Source organism: Cherax quadricarinatus, chromosome 13 (genome assembly GCF_038502225.1).
Source record: "Cherax quadricarinatus isolate ZL_2023a chromosome 13, ASM3850222v1, whole genome shotgun sequence".
In the NCBI taxonomy this organism is placed as follows: Eukaryota; Metazoa; Arthropoda; class Malacostraca; order Decapoda; family Parastacidae; genus Cherax; species Cherax quadricarinatus.
Window position 1 is genome coordinate 16062514 of NC_091304.1, and position 20111 is coordinate 16082624.

General features: G+C 41.8%; 1 protein-coding gene across 1 annotated transcript in view; it reads left to right on the forward strand.

The window, feature by feature from the left end:
- The window catches only part of Tpr2 (Tetratricopeptide repeat protein 2), a 129380-nt gene that overhangs the window by 25319 nt on the left and 83950 nt on the right, over nt 1-20111 (forward strand). Inside the window, exon 2 of the mRNA XM_053776504.2 lies at nt 10688-10776. Coding sequence (XP_053632479.2) covers nt 10688-10776 — 89 coding nt within the window. The remainder of the gene's footprint in view (nt 1-10687; nt 10777-20111) is intronic.

A 20111-nucleotide genomic window follows, 5' to 3' on the forward strand; every position in this document is an offset into this window, starting at 1 on the left:
ACCACTCTGAAAGAATAGAGAAATTCCAAGCGCTTTCGTGACTACTCACATTATCAAGGAACTATGAAAGTAAAGCATCCAAGGAAGCTATATAAGGGGTCTGGCCAGCATCTCACTATCAGATCCCACAACGGTTAAACACCTGTCGCGCGCCGACCCAACTTGGATAGGTCCTTTGCACAACTCACCCACAAACTATTCTACCCAAGAAAATTTAAAAATTATTATTTGTCCAGTGTATTATTAAATTCTTCCCAAATTCTATTAATTATAAATGGATCTAATTTACTGTGATTTTATTATATATATATATATATGTCGTGCCGAATATGTAAAACTGGTCAATTAGCAAGAACTCATTTAAATTAAGTCCTTTCTGAAATTTTCTCTTATACGTTTAAAGATATATTTTTTTTCATTAATGTTAAAGAAAAAATTTATAATTTTGCACCAAAAGAATCTTAGAAAACTTACCTAACCTTATCATAACAAGAACAATTTATTTTAGCCTTACCCAACTAAATATATTTTAGATTTATTTACGATAATTTAATACTAAACAATCACAATGAAATATACTTTTTTCATTAGGTTCAGAATGATTTTGGCGAAATTATTGCATACACAAATTTTCACTTGTCCTATATGGCAAGATGAACGTTGCTATTTAAGCCAAGATCGCAAGTTCTGCCTATTCGGCACGACATATATATATATATATATATCATGTATATGCAATAAGATCACAGTAAACAGGTGATTTCAGAATATGCAAAACAACCACTGTGAAAGAATAGAGAAGTTCCAAGAGCTTTCGTGACTACTCACATTATCAAGGAACATTGTTCCTTGATAATGTGAGTAGTCACGAAAGCCCTTGGAACTTCTCGATTCTTTCAGTGGTTGTTTTGCGCGCGCGCGCGCGCGCGCGCGCGCCCACCCACCCACACACACACACACACACACACCCACACCCACACACACACACACACACACACACACACACACACACACACACACACACACACACACGCACACGCACACGCACACGCACACGCACACGCACACGCACACGCACACACACACACACACACGCACACACCCTCACCCTCACACACACCGTCACCCTCACCAACCAACCATATATTCTTGGGAGGATGGGTAGTCCAGTGATAACCTACATCCTGTTGATATCTTCATCCTTAAGGGGCACGTCAGTTCCCCTGTCTTCTAATAATTTGTTATTTTTCCTCTATAATCCATCTTGTCCATAATTACTATCGCATTTGCTTGTCTCCTTTCGTAAGGTGAAATCTAGGATCTTTCCTTAATTCATGGTATAACTTAACAAATCTTCGAGGACAATTGTGTTGCATAGATCTAAGCAAAGCATTTTGAAGACAGCCAGAGGTCTGATGGTAATTCCCCCCTTATGCATGATGGGAGGCTGTTGAACAGTCTTGGACCCCGGACACTTACTGTGTTTTCTGTTGGTGTACTCGTGGCTTTCTTGTTATTCAGTCTGCCAAATATCGTCTTTCGTAGGGAGTGATTTCTTTGTGCAGATTTGGGACCAGTCCCTCTAGGATTTTCCTTGTGTAAATTATAATGCTTCTTACTCGCCTGGGTTCCAGAGTACAGATTTAGGGCCTTCAGCATTTGCATATAATTAAGGTACTCGACTGAACTAATTCGTACAGTATTATAAACATTCGAAAATGGTTTCCCTCATATGCAGCAGGGCTGTCGAAGGGTCTGGGACTCGAGGGACTATTAATGCGCAAAAACATTTTTAGTTTCATTACATTTCAATACATATGTTTGACAACACTGTAACCGAAGGGAGCTGAGGGTGGTAGAGAACTTTTTGCTCTTAGCTTTCATATGTCTAGCTAATAGTGATACCTAGAAAGTGATTTTTTTTTCAGCAGATAACGCTGATAATGACTAAGGTATTGTGCTCATCTCCGTTGTATGAAAAAGGGTTAGGTGCCGGCTCATGATTCATCCTTGCATAAGAAGTAAGCCAGGACTTGAGGTCTGATGAGTGGTTTGTGTATTACCAGCGCTGAGGTTCAAATCTGATGCCTCCCTCGTCCTCCATTGTGACTTCTGTGATGGTGTCTAGTTATGGTGTCTAATTTTGGTATGTGGATTGATTTGTGGTAAGGGCTAAGGGAAGAGGCAGAGGAGGCTGGTGTTGGGAGGTGGTTTGGTGGTGGCTTTAGATGATAGTGGGTTCAGCTGATGGCTTGGAGGGGGATGGGGGTAGCAGGTGATGGTAGCAGCAGCAAGTGTTGGTAGTAGTGATGAGGTGGAGTTGGGGCAGTCGGTGGTGGGGAAAGAGTTGCAGCTGCAGGCGGTGGTGATATCTGTGCCGCCAATATCATTTTGCTTACCATTGCTCAGTCATCGCCACTCTTCACATCGTCTTACTCTGCTTATTCTCTCCCATTAATCCTAGCAATATATTGCACAAGTCTGGTTTTTAATTAATTTTTCATCCTGCACCCTGTGTATTTTTTAACATTTACTAAACAGTGACCGCACACATGTCAAAAAAAGCTAATCTTTGAGAGAGACGAGGGTTTGCTGTGTATATTATTTTTAATCACATTATGAAGATGGTCCAGAACTCGCCGAGACCTCGTCTTAAGGTTCCTCTCTATGTTATGGGTTAGTCTAGTTCTTCCAGCCAGGGAATTGTGATTTAGTATTAAATGTAAGGTCTGGTGATCTCAAGGGCAGCTTGACCTTGGAGTAGCGGAGATGCACCCTGGAGACTCATCCTCATGACACATTAGCAACTATTTTTGGTCCTGTATACACAGCAGAGCTGGTAAGAAGGAATCTGTTTATATTTTGTAATGCAGATCTGCAAGTTGAAGCCACTGTGACTTAACAGGTGGGTGGGTGTGGCGGGGGAGGGGGGGACGGTCTGTTAACAAAGTTTCTTGACTGGCGTGTAATTACCGGAAAGAGAGGAGGAGGATGAGGATGGCGAGGATGATGATGATGCGGCGGAGGAATACAAAGATACAAAATTGTAGGAGTTGGTGATAACCGTTCGCTCTGTGTAGTGCTGTATCATGCCCTGCATCACAAATCACCGCAGCAGCAACAGCCTGGTTGACCAAGCAAACCTCAGACGAGCCTGGTCCATGGCCGGGCTTCTGGAGTAGGAAAAACTTTCTGAACTCGTCATATGTAAAGGTATCCCTGGGAGGGATGGAGTGTGTTGAAGGTAGTTATTATGAGGTAAGAGGTGTGGTTAAGTGGTGACCGGGGCGCTGCCGGGTCCCTCTACGCTGGGAGGACCAGGTTTGAGGCTTGCTTTGAACCACCGGAAAGGACAGTCATTATTATTATTATTATTATTATTTATTATTTATTATTATTATTATTATTATTATTATTATTATTATCGTAGTGAAGTGCTAAACCCTTACGGGTTATACAGGTCCTGGGAAAGTGATGGATTTAGGTTTTATCAAAGTACTTTGATCAGTAGACCTTACCAGAGGTACATCACTACCAAGATTGTATACATCAGCAGTGTGCTGCTACCGTTTTCTTTATAATTACGCGGTGCGACCTCCATTATAAGGAGGGGGAGGTAAGCGTCAAAGGACTTACGCAAGGTCTAGAGCAGTGACTCCCAAACTTGTTCAAGCTGTCGCCCCCTTGATTCCCAGGCCACATCCCTAGCGCCTACCTTCCCCTTCCCCCCTTCCCCCCCATTCCCCCCTTCCCCCCTTCCCCCTTCCCCCCCCCCTTCCCCACCCTTCCCCACACACATACCAGCACACCTCTTTCTTGGTATTAGGTTGACTGCAAACTCAAAACAACTAATCTAACAATATAAACAAGCGTATTTATTTTACAATATAAAAGGGTAAATTTACATCTCGTCTGTAACTACAATGTCTTCACAGTTTTGATGAGATGGATGTGCTGGGTGGAGGGACATCAGCTTCTCAGCATCAGGTTTGAAGGCACTGAGAAGACGTCTTAGTTCCCTGCGTTCAGTAATTTTCAGTGCACGGTAGCGGTCAGAAATATATTTAGTTTTTTTTTAAACCAAAAATCTGTTCGTGACTTAGATTTTGTCATATAGATTTTGTAAAAACAAACTCTCCCTTGGTTCTGATGCCACCCTGCCCCGCCCACTTTCTTCAACGCCCCCAGGGGGGCAGTACCCCTCACTGGGAATCACTTGTTTAGAGCCGCCTCGCCATTCCTTATTTTCCGTGCAATATGAAAAATAAAAATGTGTAATTTTGTTTTGGAAGCTTTAAAGAAGCTCCAGTTGCTTCCCGGGACCATCTACAAATAGTATACAGTAAAGCTAACCCGGACGCTACTCCTGCCGAACGTATACAATGGTGGCAGTATATTTGTCCTGTAGACGAAGGGGTAGTGTAGGGAGAGCGATCTTTAGACGGGAGAGAGCATGGATTTGTTCGAGATAGACAGGCGCAGTCTACATTTCCAAAGATGAATGTCTAATACCTCTAAATCACTGCGAAAATTTGTGAAACACGACAGCATCGTTTTGAACTCCTTAATTGTTGCGACGATCTGTACAGTAGCATACTCTACTGTTTTAGATTAGCTTAGGTTGACTTGAATGAACCATCGTATCAAAAGAATACCTGACCAGGAAATATGTTTAATGTATGTAACAGAGGTGGAGCTGATATGAAGACGCTGGAGTACTGCAGTTGCTGGAAAACCAACGCTCTCTTCACTTGCGAACCTGGCTTTTCTCACGTTCTGTAAATTCTGTATAAATACCCAAATGTTCGGCTCTGTAAGTGTTTGTCATCTTTCAGTACTGGGAACTGCAGTCTTACTCAGGCCAAGGATTTCAGTGGAATGGAACTTTATCATATTTGTCTTATCGCTTCGTTATCTAACTGCGTAAAAGTGACGTGCGTGTGAGTATGCGAGTTTATATATATATATATATATATATATATATATATATATATATATATATATATATATATATATATATATATATATATATATTTATATATATATATATATTTATATATATATATATATATATATATATATATATATATATATATATATATATATATATATAATGCATTTACGTATATACTGCTGCTTGAATCACCTAAACCAAGTGTAAAATTATTAATAATATGCACATTAACATAGCATATACTCCTCTCGTCCACACTTACTGTAATGTCACTATTCGTCTCCTAACATCATACTTTCTCTCCTCTTTGATCCATCACCTTTTATAGTTACCAGTTTATTCTTTTTCCTTCATCCTCCCTTTCCCAAACCGATTGCAGCATGCAAAGTCCAGGAGAGAGAAAAGGAGGGAAGATCCATCATTGAAATTAGTAGAAATTCCCAATACTACTACTATTCAACAAAATTCAGAGTGAAAATCACTTAAATGGAGCGCAGCATCGAAAATGTTCTAGCTTAAACGTGCAAGTTTGCGCGTGTCATCCTACACGCGCCGCGCATCTGGATTGAAGACAATAGGGAAATAAGTGAAATACGGAAGTCTCAATACGACTGTGCTCAAAGTGCCACCCATCAGTCTGTGTACAAATCGAAGACCGTACCAAGTTTTTTCATGACTCAAAATACTACCCAGTGACTGTAGGTTCAGGTGTCATCCCACAGTCATTAGAAATCAGCGGTATTACCCCACTTCACAAAGGAGGCAGTGACGCAACAGCGCCAACTTAACACATTATCAAAATTCCAAGAAGCAAGATTGCCAATCACATGGAATCGCCACGATTGCACAATCCAGGGGAGCATGGGTTTAAGACAGGTTGCTCCTGCCTTTCACAACTGCTAGATCATTACGGCTGGATCATTCGATACACTGGAAGACAAGCTAAATGCTGATGTAGTATACACTAATTTTACAAAGGCAATCGACAAGTACGAACATGGTTTGATAGTGCATAAAGAATAACTGGGAAAAGTGGACAGTTGAGTAAGTTTATTTAAGTGAAGGTGTACACAAATACAGTTAAACAAATTATCATACACAAGTAACACACGTGCAAGTTACCTAAGACATCCCCCAAAAAACAGTCAGACAGTTGAATATTTAATTTCTTTGACAAAACAAATAGCACCGTAACACCTTTGCTGATGACACCAGAATCTGAGAGTGGCGTCTGTTGAAGACAGCGAATTTTCAGGCGGATATAAATAGTCTTCCAGTGGGCCTCAGACATAAGGATATTTAACGAGGACAAGTTTTAGCTCTGCAAGGAAAATGATAGGCTGGATAACTAGAACTTTCAAGTCAAATATTCTCTCCAGTTTCCTTCAAGGCAGGGGAGATTGCTGAGCTGGAAAACGTAGAGAGAATTTTTACTGCTCGTTTACACTCCTATAAACTACAGGGAACGCTTGAAGTCCCTTCAGCTGCATTCCTTGGAATGTAGGCGAGAAAGGAACATCATAATTTATACGTGGAAAAACCTGAAGAGAACGGTCCTCAAACCTGCTCACTAAAATTACTCCATGTACAAGCAAGGGACTTTGCAGACGGGGCAGACTACCTTCAAATAAAAAGCAGGTCCTTCAAACCTGTATTCCAGAGGGACATTCACAAGTGCCTCAAATCATTTCTTGGCCAGCCAAGCTGTGGTTCGTATTTTGGATTGCGTGCGGCCAGCAGATCAGCAGCCTTCAGGTACCTTCCCGTTCACCTGCCTCGTCTGCTTTCACTGGTTCCACGTGCTTCTTCGTCTCTCATCCTTGTCCACTGTCTCCATGTGTTTACTGCCAGACGAATTAATTTTCGTATAGATGGTTCACCAGCCGTCACTTTTCCTCTCCCTCTTAAGTGCCCTATTGAATTTATGAAGTGTTTTCCAGTCTAGTTGAAAGTATCCTGCGTACTGGCACCTTGATGTGTGGGCAGTGTGCAGTGGGTGACCGTTTTACGAATAGAAATGTGTTGGTGTTTAGTAAGGTGTCGAGCATACTCGTGTATGGCATTGTATACTTATCAGACAGGTGACACCTATCCACGCTATCACCTGTCTAGTTACGGGCCATACTGACGACCGAGGACGCTACTTCGGATATTTTCTGTAAAACAAATGGCTGAGAGCCGAGAAATGGTGGTAAGACACTTTCAGTGAAGAAATCTCGTACGACGTTTCACCTCATTGAGTACATAGGTCATTGTAGTCTGTTTATATTTTAAGGGATCAATTAATTGGCCCTTCTGGGCCAAAATATAAAATGTGATATTGAGTTTAGGTTTCATTTATGTCAAGGCTTTAGTTGGATCCCCACTTTATCTTTTTCTGCCATTTACTTGTCCTTGCTTGTAAGATAGTGGCGATATGTGTGGTGGGCGTGAGTGTAGGTGCGACCGCACGAAGTGCGGTGATGGTGTTGGTGGAGGTGACGGTAGTGGGGAAGGGACTGTGACTGGTGGTGGAGTGTCAGTATGCTGCTCGCCGCTATTGCGTTCACCAGCTGCATCTCCCTCACCTGCTTGTGTTGCCTTCCCAAACATCTGTAGGAGCAGCAACACCTGCGAGACGCCCAGGAAGCACCCTCCTCCCTAGAGCCCGTCATCCTGGCTGGTTACTACGTCAAAAGACGCAGCTTTGTAGGCGGATACGGTTTTGAAAATCAATATAGTGGCATAACATGTAGGCTTCTTGTGTTTTTTTTCATAGTTTTACGTGGTGTTGCGTGTAAGTGTAAACATGGCTTGGTACACTGACGACTGAGGTTGTCGACGTGGACGATAACTGACGACAACAGACGACTGTCGACATTTTGAGTGCTTGCCACTGGCTTAAAACATCTACCTCGTGGGCACCCTGGGATTGCCTAACGTTAAATGGTGACATCTTGGGCATTTATGGCAACTATAACAGTGCGATGATAGGGCGTTCGTAAGTAAAATAAATATGCATTGTAGAGATAAGCACGGTAAACATGTATTATCACACAGGAAGTTCCTGTTATATGCGAGCCCCAGGTTACTTGTGCGAGAGCGTGCACGCCCGTACCTGCAGTGGCTCTTGTTGCACGATGTGAACCTTGTGTTATGGCTGGGAGGGTGGTGGTTTGTGCTGGCCGCAACATTCAAAACTTCTCACGTACCGACGAGAATGTATCATGGAAACACCGGACGGGCTGATAAGCCATGGTTGTGGTGAACACAGCGTCAAGACCCCGGTGGAGGTTGTGGGGGAGAATGAGAAGAGTTTGCATCCTGCAGCATGACTGTGGTGTGGGATGTGTAGCTTGATGTGGCTACCACAGTTTGGTTTCGGGACATATTGTTGGAATAAGGAATGGTTGGATGAGATTACAAACAGCGTCCTTTATTACATGTCAAGAGTGCTGCGTAGGAGAAACCCATGTGAGGTGCTAGACTGGAGGAACAAGTGGTGCTTGCCTGGAGGGACTGTGAGGAGCCTGCAGACGTTGGGACGTGTTTGTCCCGAGCAAACCAGTGGGTGTCTCATGCATGGAAGCATGGTTCACGTTCTGAGTTTCACACCACTAGCGCCTTCCTTCACCTTGCCACCACTACCGCAACTCAAGCTGAATCACATCAGACTTATTAATCCATTTCGCTTCAAACTGTCATTCACTCATCGAATCAGAATGCCACAAAGGTGTCGCTTGAAATTGCTTTCAAGACAACAAATCAAACGTCCACATGGACCACTGTTGAAATTGCCTACTAGACTACATATTAAACTGCTTTGTAAATTGCCATCCAGACCTTGTGTAAAACTAAAACTTAGACTACCCTTTAGTTGTGAGGTGGCCTATAACCTCCATTCCAGAGCTTATTGTAGATTACCCACCAGACTTTAAAGTGTGAGCTTACCAAACCATACCCCCGGCCGGGATTGAACCCGCGGGTTCAATCCCGGCCGGGGGTATGGTTTGTTTGCAATCGTGTCATTACGATTTCTTGAGTCATGTGAGCTTACCTAGCAACACTACTCTGGGAGGTGACACATGCTGATGCTTTCCCCCCACCCCCTCTCGCCATCACACTCCATTTCCATTGACCTTGTCCAAGCCCGTTCGACACTTCTGATGACTACAACTGACAGTGTCTTTGACCCTGGATGACCTACCACAGCATTTGCTTCTGCTTAAAATCTCTAGTTTTTACAAGAATCTTCGGACTTAACCTGACTAACTCAGTGTTTAGGTAACGAAATATCATTTTCACAATTTTATTTAGTCTTTGTTTTTCTAAAATCTCAGCTGTATCTGTTTTTTTTTTCCTGTACTACATGGCCTAGTCTTTCCTCTCTCTATCCTAGAAATAGATTTTGTTCGTTATTTTACTAGTCTTCCTTGTTTTTAAAGCTTTTATTCGTCGGAAACAGCGTCGTGACACTTTGGAGTATACATGGAGGGTGTTCCGGGGGTCAGCGCCCCCGCTACCCGGTCCATGACGTATTGATCAGATTAGCAGTCTAGTGTTTCCCGAAGGGGTGTAGAAGATATTAAATTTGAAGTACAGATAATGGCATTGACTTTTTTTTGATACCAGCGATGTGTGTGGTGTTGGCTCCATGGCTGGGGCGCTGGGAATCCTTTATGGAAGTGGTGCAGTCATTGGCTACTGGCACCGATACATACATTGTCGTCAGCAGTACTGTGTACACGATGTGGCAGCTCTTGTCAAAACTCGGCATGAAGCTCTAGCGAGGCTACCCACGACTCCGGGCCCGGACTCGATTGTTCCTCAGTCTGATCATGTATTAGACACGTTAATGAAATGCACTACGCAGGCTCTACATATGGGTGTGCCACCTCCCACGTGTTGGTGGTATGTGGAGGTACCTGCCACCTCCCACGTGTTGGTGGTATGTGGAGGTACCTGCCACCTCCCACGTGTTGGTGGTATGTGGAGGTACCTGCCACCTCCCACGTGTTGGTGGTATGTGGAGGTACCTGCCACCTCCCACGTGTTGGTGGTATGTGGAGGTACCTGCCACCTCCCACGTGTTGGTGGTATGTGGAGGTACCTGCCACCTCCCACGTGTTGGTGGTATGTGGAGGTACCTGCCACCTCCCACGTGTTGGTGGTATGTGGAGGTACCTGCCACCTCCCACGTGTTGGTGGTATGTGGAGGTACCTGCCACATCCCACGTGTTGGTGGTATGTGGAGGTACCTGCCACCTCCCACGTGTTGGTGGTATGTGGAGGTACCTGCCACCTCACACACCTTTGGAGGGTGAGTAGGTGGAGGTACCTGCCATCTCACACGTACTGGACCTGTTCCTTGCCGGTTGAGTGTCTTAGTCTGTGTGTGGTAGTATGGAGTGGGGGGTGCATGTGCGTGCATATGCGCGCGCTTTCCCATCCTTGCCTCTTTTTGTTTAGAAATCTAACATAGCTCATAGTGTATTAATGTCAGATAATAAGATCAAAAGGAAACTTCAGAATTTTATATTTTCATAGCGCTATACAGCGTCTAAAGAATCGGGGGTATTTGCTTGATCAGAGGAAGAGAATAGCTCCAGGGTGCTTCAGCAGCACCAAGGCATCCTCCATGAAAGGGGAGACTGCTATTAACCCCCACCTCCCCTGGAAGCTGCTTTTGTTTCTTATTTACGTAACGAAATACAAGTTGTGTGGTGTCACTAATTGTTGTGTGTTGTGCTTCAGGTTGGCGGAACGCAAGAAGAATGAAGGCAATGAGCTGTACAAGAATAAGGATTACAGAGAGGCCCTCAAGCTCTACACCCAGGCCATTGGTGAGTAACCCAGGAACCTCAGACAACTTCTAGGGCAATCTTTGGGCATTGCCAGTTTGATTGGGTTTTTGGTTGGTTATTTTAATCTTGTGTGATAGTATTTATTTTTGTGCTGTTCATGATTATTTAAAATTTTACATTGAGTGTTCTTGTGTATTATTTTTTAAAACTAAGTGTTGAAGGATCTGCTAATTGAAAACAATAAAATCTCTCAGTTGTTTTCCCTACACCAAATTTTCACCCTATTGGGCTTTACATTAAGAAACTTAATAACCGAACGTCCTTAATTTATTAATGACTCTGACATTCAGACCTGTTGAAGAAGCGACGGTATCACTAAGACAAACCAAAACGGTCAAGGTGATGTTGAGAGTGTGACAAGACAGATAAGTAACTAGACCAAGGGCTATCTGAGATAACACAATGAAGTTTGTTGTTCTATTCTGAAACGTGAACATTGATCTCGTGTTGATGCTGCCAGGATCTTGGCACTTCACAATTTTCGTCCAGGAAACTATACTCTCGTCTTAATGCCCTTCACTGAAAATTCTTTCATTCCAGCTAAGAACTGCTGAGCCAAGAAATTGGAACTGGTCTTCTCTTTCTTGTTTCACATAGGATTACTTTCCATTCCTCAGGCGATATTTGACCCCTATCGGGTTCAACACTTCCCCATAAATATAATAATAATAATAATAATAATAATCTTGCCTTTATGTATTGGACTGTTTGGATTAATTTATATTAAAATTTGCCAAATTTTGTTAGTTGACCTTGACCGAAAATAGTGTATGTTGAGAAATCGGCTCTAATTCATACATTAATAAAAGCAACGTTGATGTTAGGAAGAAAAGTGTGATTTACACTACCTGTTGAAGTTTATATTGACATGAAAGAAACTGCAGGCCTGTCTCCCCCCCCCCCTCTACCTGCCTACCTGTAACCCTAGATGGCAACCACTCGATACCGGTTTCTTCTCTAATTCTGAACTTTTCTAGTCCTGGATTAGCTCTGTAAGAGGGCTAGAATGCGAAACGTTTCGGAATAAAGTTGCCTAAATGTTGCCTATGTGTCTTACCTACCAACCTGTCGGTATTATATACCATTTTGATATTCATGGGAGGGTTTAGAGATACCGATAATTTGGTATAAAGGGGTGGGCATTATATTGATTTATTCGTCCAGGATAATCGCTTGACATGGTTCTTTATCCAAAATGGCCGGTCCGTTCTGTGGTTCCAGTCCTGTCAGGGGCGCTGGCATGTCAATCTGCGCTGGAGTCTGTAGTCCGCTAAACTTTGGCGGTGTTACGATGTGGCCAAGAGAAGCAAGTGTTCACATACTTTATATCAACACTGGATACAACGGCATGGTTACATTGTGGAAATAATTTGTGTTACCCTGTTTGATTTCTTTATATGGGATGGATTTCACACACGAAATAAAACTGTTGTCTAAGCTGGTTGGCTTAAGTAGATTGATGAGGATAATTTCAAACTCCATTATGTGCTCAGGAGTTGCGTTCCAGCATATTGGCTGTGACAGGAACATGTGAGATGGCGAACAGAGTTGACATTGCCTAAATAATTCACACATCTTAGGCGATGTCAACTTAGGATATTATAGCCTAAATAGCTGACATATCAGCTACATCCTTGTCTGTTTCAGAATTACCGTTATTTAATTGTGACAAATCCTGTATATTTCTGTAAAAAACTGCCAACCTTTGTTATAACGCGCACTTGTAACCACAACTAGACTAACAAACCATACCACGGGCGGGGATTGATAATGACCCAGAACGGAACGAAACTTGGTCTGAAGCTTCCTTTTCAAAGTGGGGGTTATTTATCATTGACAGTTTTATTACTGCCTGTGTGCAACCCATCCACTGTGATGGAATATGACTGGGAAGCATAGCTTTGCTAGCTTTGTGTAGAATAAGGTAATCAAGCACTTCTATAGTATACAACTGTGTTAAAATGTATGGTGACTGGAGATAATAACTAGATTTACCACAGAGGGTGACTTAATGTACATAACTTAAACAAGTGTGTTTACTTGATGATATATCGTGAGAGCAAGACGATAATGTTTACCTCGAGTGTTCATGAAACGTGGAAAGTATGCCGCTCTCTGTTGGCTGATGACCGAGTTTGTGTTGCCAGTGAGTCAAGACTGCTGGGTTTGTTTCACCTTCCTTTTCAAATCACCACCTTACTTCTTCCTCCTTCCCTAGCACCTCCCTCCTTTCCTAATACCTTCTCCTTAATCACTTTTCTCTTCCCTAAACCCCCTTCTTCCCTTTTTCCTCATCAAACCTCCCAATTCTTTCTTCTCCCTCCGTCTCTCCCCCACCTTCCCTTCCTCTCATTCCCTAATACATAGTTACTTTTGTAAGGGTCGATTCATAGCTATTGGCTCTGCCTCTTACTCTTGGTTTCCAAATTTATTGACTGCTGGTTTGAGGGTCCGGTCACACTTCACTCTTAAAACTGGGTATAGTGTTTGCTTTTATCACGTCTAGTAGTACTTTCATCTTACTCGCCGCCCTGGTGATAAAAAAGAAATGCGCTGTATTTCCCTTGGCTTATGAGTTTTGAGAGTTGTCATGTGTGTTTGTCCTGGCTCCCTTCCCTCAGTTCCGGTACCAGTCTCATTGCCAACTTTGGGTCAGTTTCTTATGTTTCATAAAGTGTGAACGCCATACTAGATTACTGTTTTCACCTTTTGTACTACATATACTTGGTTGTGATATAGTACATGTTAGTACGTACTTTGTAAGTTTTGAGATCAAGCTCCTGAGCCCTGCACACCGCCCGAAATAAATAAATAAATATATATATATTATATATATATATATATTATATATATTTACTTTAATTTAGATGTTCGAGTCACTTTAGGTTTCGTAATCTTGCGTTTGGAGAAGTCTCGAATCTGTAATCCCAACATCTCTGAAGCTGTAACCTCTTCCACCCCTGCCATCAATCCCCCAGGCAGTGCAAAACATGCGATTTTGTTTCCATTTTGCATTGTTTATGTGGAATTCCAAGAGTCTAAACCTGAGTCTGGAGTACAAGAGCGTGCCATCGATAGCTTCTTTGAAGTCTTTTGGGGTTATGGTTTTGTCAGAAATTATTGGGGTGTTTGCAGAGTTCTGGGTCTCGTTCATAAATCGATATATTCTGATGAACGGTTCGATAGACTTGTGATTGCTCACTTGTCATCATTGTATTTTCAGCCTCCTTTAAGGCAAGACTTGCTCTCTTTCTTTCAGCCCATACTGAAGTTTAATGACATCTCCTTAGTTTCTTTATTCACCTTGCATGTAATTCCTGTTATAGATATTGGTTGTAATTTAAGGTTTCTTCTTGGGCATATGTCTTCCATCTTACAGTTCTGTCTCTACTGTCTTATATTGCCCAGTAACTGGCTTTTGTAGGCCATCCCACGGTATTATTATTATTATTATTGGAAAACTTTTAACCCATAGTGTCAAGAAGCAATCCTTTGATCAAAATACCTTCGCTAGAATCAAGTTTCCCCTTTCTCTTGAATGGGACTGTTTTATGCACTTCCAATTGCACTTCCACAGAGTCACGGTCCGTGACTTTGTTGGCCAATGTTGCCTTTATTTAGAAGAGTGAAACGGAGATTGTATTGGCTGTACGCAAATGCCATTATAACGTCTTGATCTGCGTATATTGGCATGTAGAGAGTTTTGTGTGGAATGGAGTAGTTTTAATTAAATTTAGAAGGACGATTACATATTTGATTTAGTAATAATTGCTTTCTAGATTAAGGTAATTTTTTTTTCTCTTTTCACCTCTTGGTAAATAAATAATACTGCCGTGGGTTGTATCATGAAATTTAATAATAGTAATAATAATACGGGGTACCACGAATAATACTCATGTTAATACAAATAGTTTTATATGGAATTTTTGACATCACACCAGATATATTGTTAGAGGTGCATATAAACCTTGTTATCTCGGCGGGACACGAGGCTAGCAATCAAGAATGTAAACAGAGTCCTCGTGAATGCCACACACGATGGACCACAGCCGAGAGATTTGAAACTAGACTTGTCTTAAAATAAGTCGAATGAACTATAAGAGGAGCTTAAAATAACCAGGGGAGGAGAATTTTAGGGGCCATAGTTGAGGTTTTGAAAATTCAGGGACGAACAGATAGCGAGGCGAGGACCAGGGACGGGAAAGCACAGTTAAAAAACAAAAGAGCCTTTTTCATCTGCGAGTGGTAAAGATGTGATGTATATTAAACATTGATGTAGGCAAACTTGATACACAGCTTCAAGAGCATGTATGATATGCCCATGATTTCAGAACATAGTAAATAAAGGTGAAAGTAGCTGAGGGGGGGGGGAGCAGTTACTCATCTTAAAAATAAAGAACACTATAGGTAAATGTATACACATAACATGCGCGAGTGCGTGCGTTGTTCAAGTACGGTATGTGTAATTTGCCCTTTTTTTCCCGCTCGTACGAGTTTGAGGAACGATTGTGGAGGTGTGACGTTATCACTGGTGGAGTGGATGTAGGGAGGTCTTGGGTCCCGCCAGGCACCTCACCTTTTTACTGTGGTGAACTAAGAATGTTGGTCATGTAACTGTGGGAAGGCGAGCAGTAGGATTTGTGTGGAGAGCCAGGCTTACTGTGCATCTGTGGCAATGTTGTGTGTTTAGAGAGGGGGAGGGGAGAAGATGTGAATCCCTGTATTTTGAACGAGATTGGGTTTACCTAAAGTGTAAGGATTTCCTATTTTATAGTGTTGGCAGTCACTTGACCCGACAGCTGAATAGTTACACTGACGAGCAAAGAGTTCATTTCAGTATTTTATCTTAAAGAAGCGCTGAATCCGTAGGGTTTATATAGTCTTGGGGAATTTGAGTCAATAAGGAGTCTATTGTAAGAAAGGCAGGACAGCTCCAATTTTTAAAATAAAGAGCGTTACTCATCAAGGCGCCACCTCCATTGAAGTTTTGTTTTCTATAGGCAGCCGTCGAGTGTGATTAAGCTTATAAAGCCTGAACTTGTAAAGCTTCAAGCCATACAGTTGTCACTAGTATATGAGAAATGTAGTAGCAAAACAGTACTAACCCGTGATGGTCAGTGTTTAGGTTAGGTGTGAATATTATTGGAACGCCCAGGACTGTATAAGTAACTAATTGATCAGTATGTATTTCACCATATGCATTCTTCCTCTTGTATAAATATTTGTGGCTAATATCTCACATAATAACAATTTGTAAAAATTTTTTTTTTGTCTGGGTTAGTTTGTGGAAATTGAAAGACCCTTTACAAGAAGTCTGGGGAAGTGGGGGGGGGGGGAGAAAACTGTGTTAATGGAGGGATGCAGAGCTGAAAGTTAAAACCAGAAAATGGTACTAGCATGATTCTGCACTGTACTCAAATGATAGTTATCAGCAGCCCAGGACCACTTACAGGTCCTCCCAGGCTGGTCAGGATCTCAGACTCCTACTCCTTCACTTTTCCTTCCTCTATCCACACTTGGTTTAAAAGGGGTCAAAGACCTTCCCGTAACCAAAACTGATTAATGTGGATGATCTCGCAATATCTAGAAAAAGGGGCTGATTCTTGTTTACATAGTCATCAGGTCCTGCCCCCACATCTAATATATATACTCGTATATTACAAAGATATTCATCACAACACATCCTATAGCGTCTCATGCACATGCGCACACGGTAACTACGATAATTACATTGCGAAAACAAGAGCAATTAAAATTTCCTTGCCATATTCCATCACACAGGATGGTTTTCATACACCAGGTAATGAAATCTGTCTGCTCCAGCTGGGAGACTCCATTGGGGTGATGAGAATATCTCTGAGCGTTCACATTAGTTCAGTAAATACGGCAGATTCAAAGCAGCGCTGGGATAATTATTACTTTCATTTTTTTTTTTATTAAACACGCTGGTCTATAACCAGAGAGAATTACAGCGGAGGGGGATTGGCATCAGTGTGTGTGTGTGTGTGTGTGTGTGTGTGTGTAGCTGTAGCTGTGGTGTGGTAAAGTTTAGATGCTTCAACGAATTCATCCTTTTTAATTTGTCATTTCTATTTGCAAATCTATTTTTGACGGAGATGTTAGCAGAAAATTATTCTATAGGTAGAATATGTGGGGCTAAATATGGCTAGATTATGTTGGTTACAATAGTTTAAAAGGGGTCTTTCATAAAGTATTTCGTGTCAAGATAAAAAAAAAATACCCAAAATTCTTTCCTTTATAAATTTTAGGGAAATTAAATAGATCCCTTAAACTCAATATTTACCCAAGTTCCCGCAAACTGTTACTGAGCAGCTGTCGGTAGTCCAGACGTATCACTGCTGCTCTCAAACCAACGGCTTGACTGATGAAACTTTTTTTTTGTTAAGGTTGGGGTCGCGAGGGCGATGATCCGTGAACTCACTCACTCTCACTCTCTCTCTCTCTCTCTCTCTCTCTCTCTCTCTCTCTCTCTCTCTCTCTCTCTCTCTCTCTCTCTCTCTCTCTCTCTCTCTCTCTCTCTCTCTCTCTCTCTCTCTCTCCCTCAAGGAAGGTTCCTTGATGTTGGTGAGGGGCTCTTGATTTAGGGAATTGGATCTGTGCTCCAGTTCCCAGAATTAAGCCTGAATGCCTTCCACATCCCCCCCAGGCGCTGTATAATCCTCCGGGTTTAGCGCTTCCCCCTTGATTATAATAATAATAATAATCTCTCTCTCTCCCCAACTCTTTCATTCTCTCATCTTCCACTATTTTTCCTTCCCCAGATCATAGAGCAAATACAAAAAGGTCTATATTGACTACCTTATTTAATTGATTAGAGCAAACCTCTCTAAACAGTTTTTCCCACTTAATGTACAGATGCTTTATTTTGGAATAGGGCAATTTATTTGAAATGTTATTCGACTTGCTTGCTTTTGCTTTCTGGGGCGTGGTTGCTTGTGCAAGTTTGTGAGTCATGTTTAGGCTGGCGTGAAAGACTGGATGAGGAGGGTCAGATTGTAGTTGGAGAGGCGAGGGTTGAACAATGTCTTTATATACATGGCTTCCCAGCATTGAAGTAAATTCGTCTGATATGGTTTGCGGCACATTTCTAAACTAGGTTGTCCTCTATCCGTAAACAATAACAAATTATAACATAACACGGCGAAAAAAAGTAGAAATTTAAGATAAAAGGTGATAAAAAATAAGTTTGCAGTGGTGACGAAAAACTGGCAGCCACTGCGCAATCTGAGCAAATCCGTATTCAGCTGTTTAAGACACCTTCAAGAGTCACCCATTTGATTGTCTTTACAAGAGTCACATGATATCTGCGATTAAGAGAACGAGCTGGTGTATACTTGTGACCATTACAGTAACATCATTCATTGACAATCATGATCACATACTTTAAACCCAAAGCTACAAATTCTTACCCTTGTTAGTTGGAATGGGCTTATGGAACTCATAGCCTGTGTAATTAAGGTTTTAACGATCACACGGATAGAGCTTAGCGAGGTGATCGACAATCCGTGTATGCTATGTGCTCTAGTAATTTACTAGTCCGAAGCCTACACTAAGGACTTGCTTTAGAGATGCTCGTGTCAGAAATTGTGCATGTGTTACGAGGATAGTGTGGCAGTTATTTGTAGAGAAACGGTATACAATAGACACTTGGAAACGCGTTTTGCCCACGCAGTTACTTAGATACAGGACAAACGGAGTTGGGTGTGCCGTTACCTGTTACTACACTGGAGATGTAATAAACAGTGGGATCGTGATCTTTACACATTGCTAAGAGTGACACACATAGTTTGATAAGATTTGGTTAGTACCTTGATCTCACGGCAATTATTGGAAAATTTGGCTGATGTTCACCTTGGAGCCAGTTTATATTCGAATTAAATAATACATTGAGTTTGTGTTCTCGGCGTGTAGCGATTTTGCTTTTGGGTGAGAGGATCGGGGGAAAGGCTTTTATTTTTTTGTAGCCACGGAGTGGCCAATCAACGGAATTTTAACACTCGTCTTACTTTGATAGAATTGAATCCAAGTTGCTTCATCCCTAATTTGCACTCTAGCATCCACTTGTTAGAGAAAGTTCCCTTTTATGTATGCCATAACTGTACACACGTATATTAAATCATCATTGTGACAAAATTACGAAGGCTTGCGAAGAAAACCCAAAATGCATATATGGTCTACAACGACTGTACTAATGAATCTGATAAATGCTATCCTGGAGTGATAGTTCATGAAATAATGTTAGCAGGTATAAGAGTGTAAGCAAGGTAACATTTATGAAGGGATTCAGGGAAACCGGCAACATTTATGAAGGGATTCAGGGAAACCGGCAGGCCAGATTTGAATCCAGATGGGAAGTAGTGTCTGCACCCTGAAGGAGTGTTAATGTTGCAAGACAGTAATGGAATGAATGATGAAAATTTTTCTTTTTCGGGCCACCCTGCCTTGGTGGGAAACGGCCGATGTGTTAAAAAAAAAAAAGGTATAACAGGAAGAATAAGAAAATGAACCTTAAATTTAAATATACAGTAGCAAGTAGTGGTAAACGGCGGCAACATCTAACCTTAACAAAGTGAGATCAGTATCCCAAGCCTGGTCCTGGCACATTTACTGCTTCTTGTCTTCAAAATTGACTTAAATAAAACACTAGTCACAGCTTCCTATCCTTTGCCAACATTGCCAGAGTAAGCATGGAAGATGCTTTGGCAGAAGACATGGACAAATTGTAATTAGATATCGACAGCCTTCCAGGGAGCAATGGGAAATGACATGGTCACTGGTGGCAAAATTCCAACTGCTAAGGAATAAAGATTCGTAGCAGAGGATCCTTATTATACAACGTTTCGCCCAAGGCTGTCTTTATTTCTTGTCGGACAGAATGAATTCGAAAAATGCACTATGTACCAAACATACGAGGGCCATCTCGTAGAACGAAAGGACCATGCAGAAGATTTGAATGTAATTGTTGGATGACCTGTCAGCAGAGAACAACTTAAGGCAAATGCCGCGAAGGCTAGAAAAATAACAGGGTGACTAATGGGAGTTTTTAGAACGAGAGAGAATAGATGAAGTGATACTGTTCGAATCACTTTTGCTCTCGTTTAGAATATTGTTCGGTGATGTCGGCTCCGTTCAAGACAAGAGCTGGAAAAACTACAGAGATTTGTTTACTGCATAAATACTGAATAAAACATTTAAACTTATGTACAGTACTCTTTAGAGTGAAGAGGCGATGGTTTGGGCTTTGTCTCAAATCTACTTACCTCCATAATGCATTGGAGTAAGGTATACAGTAG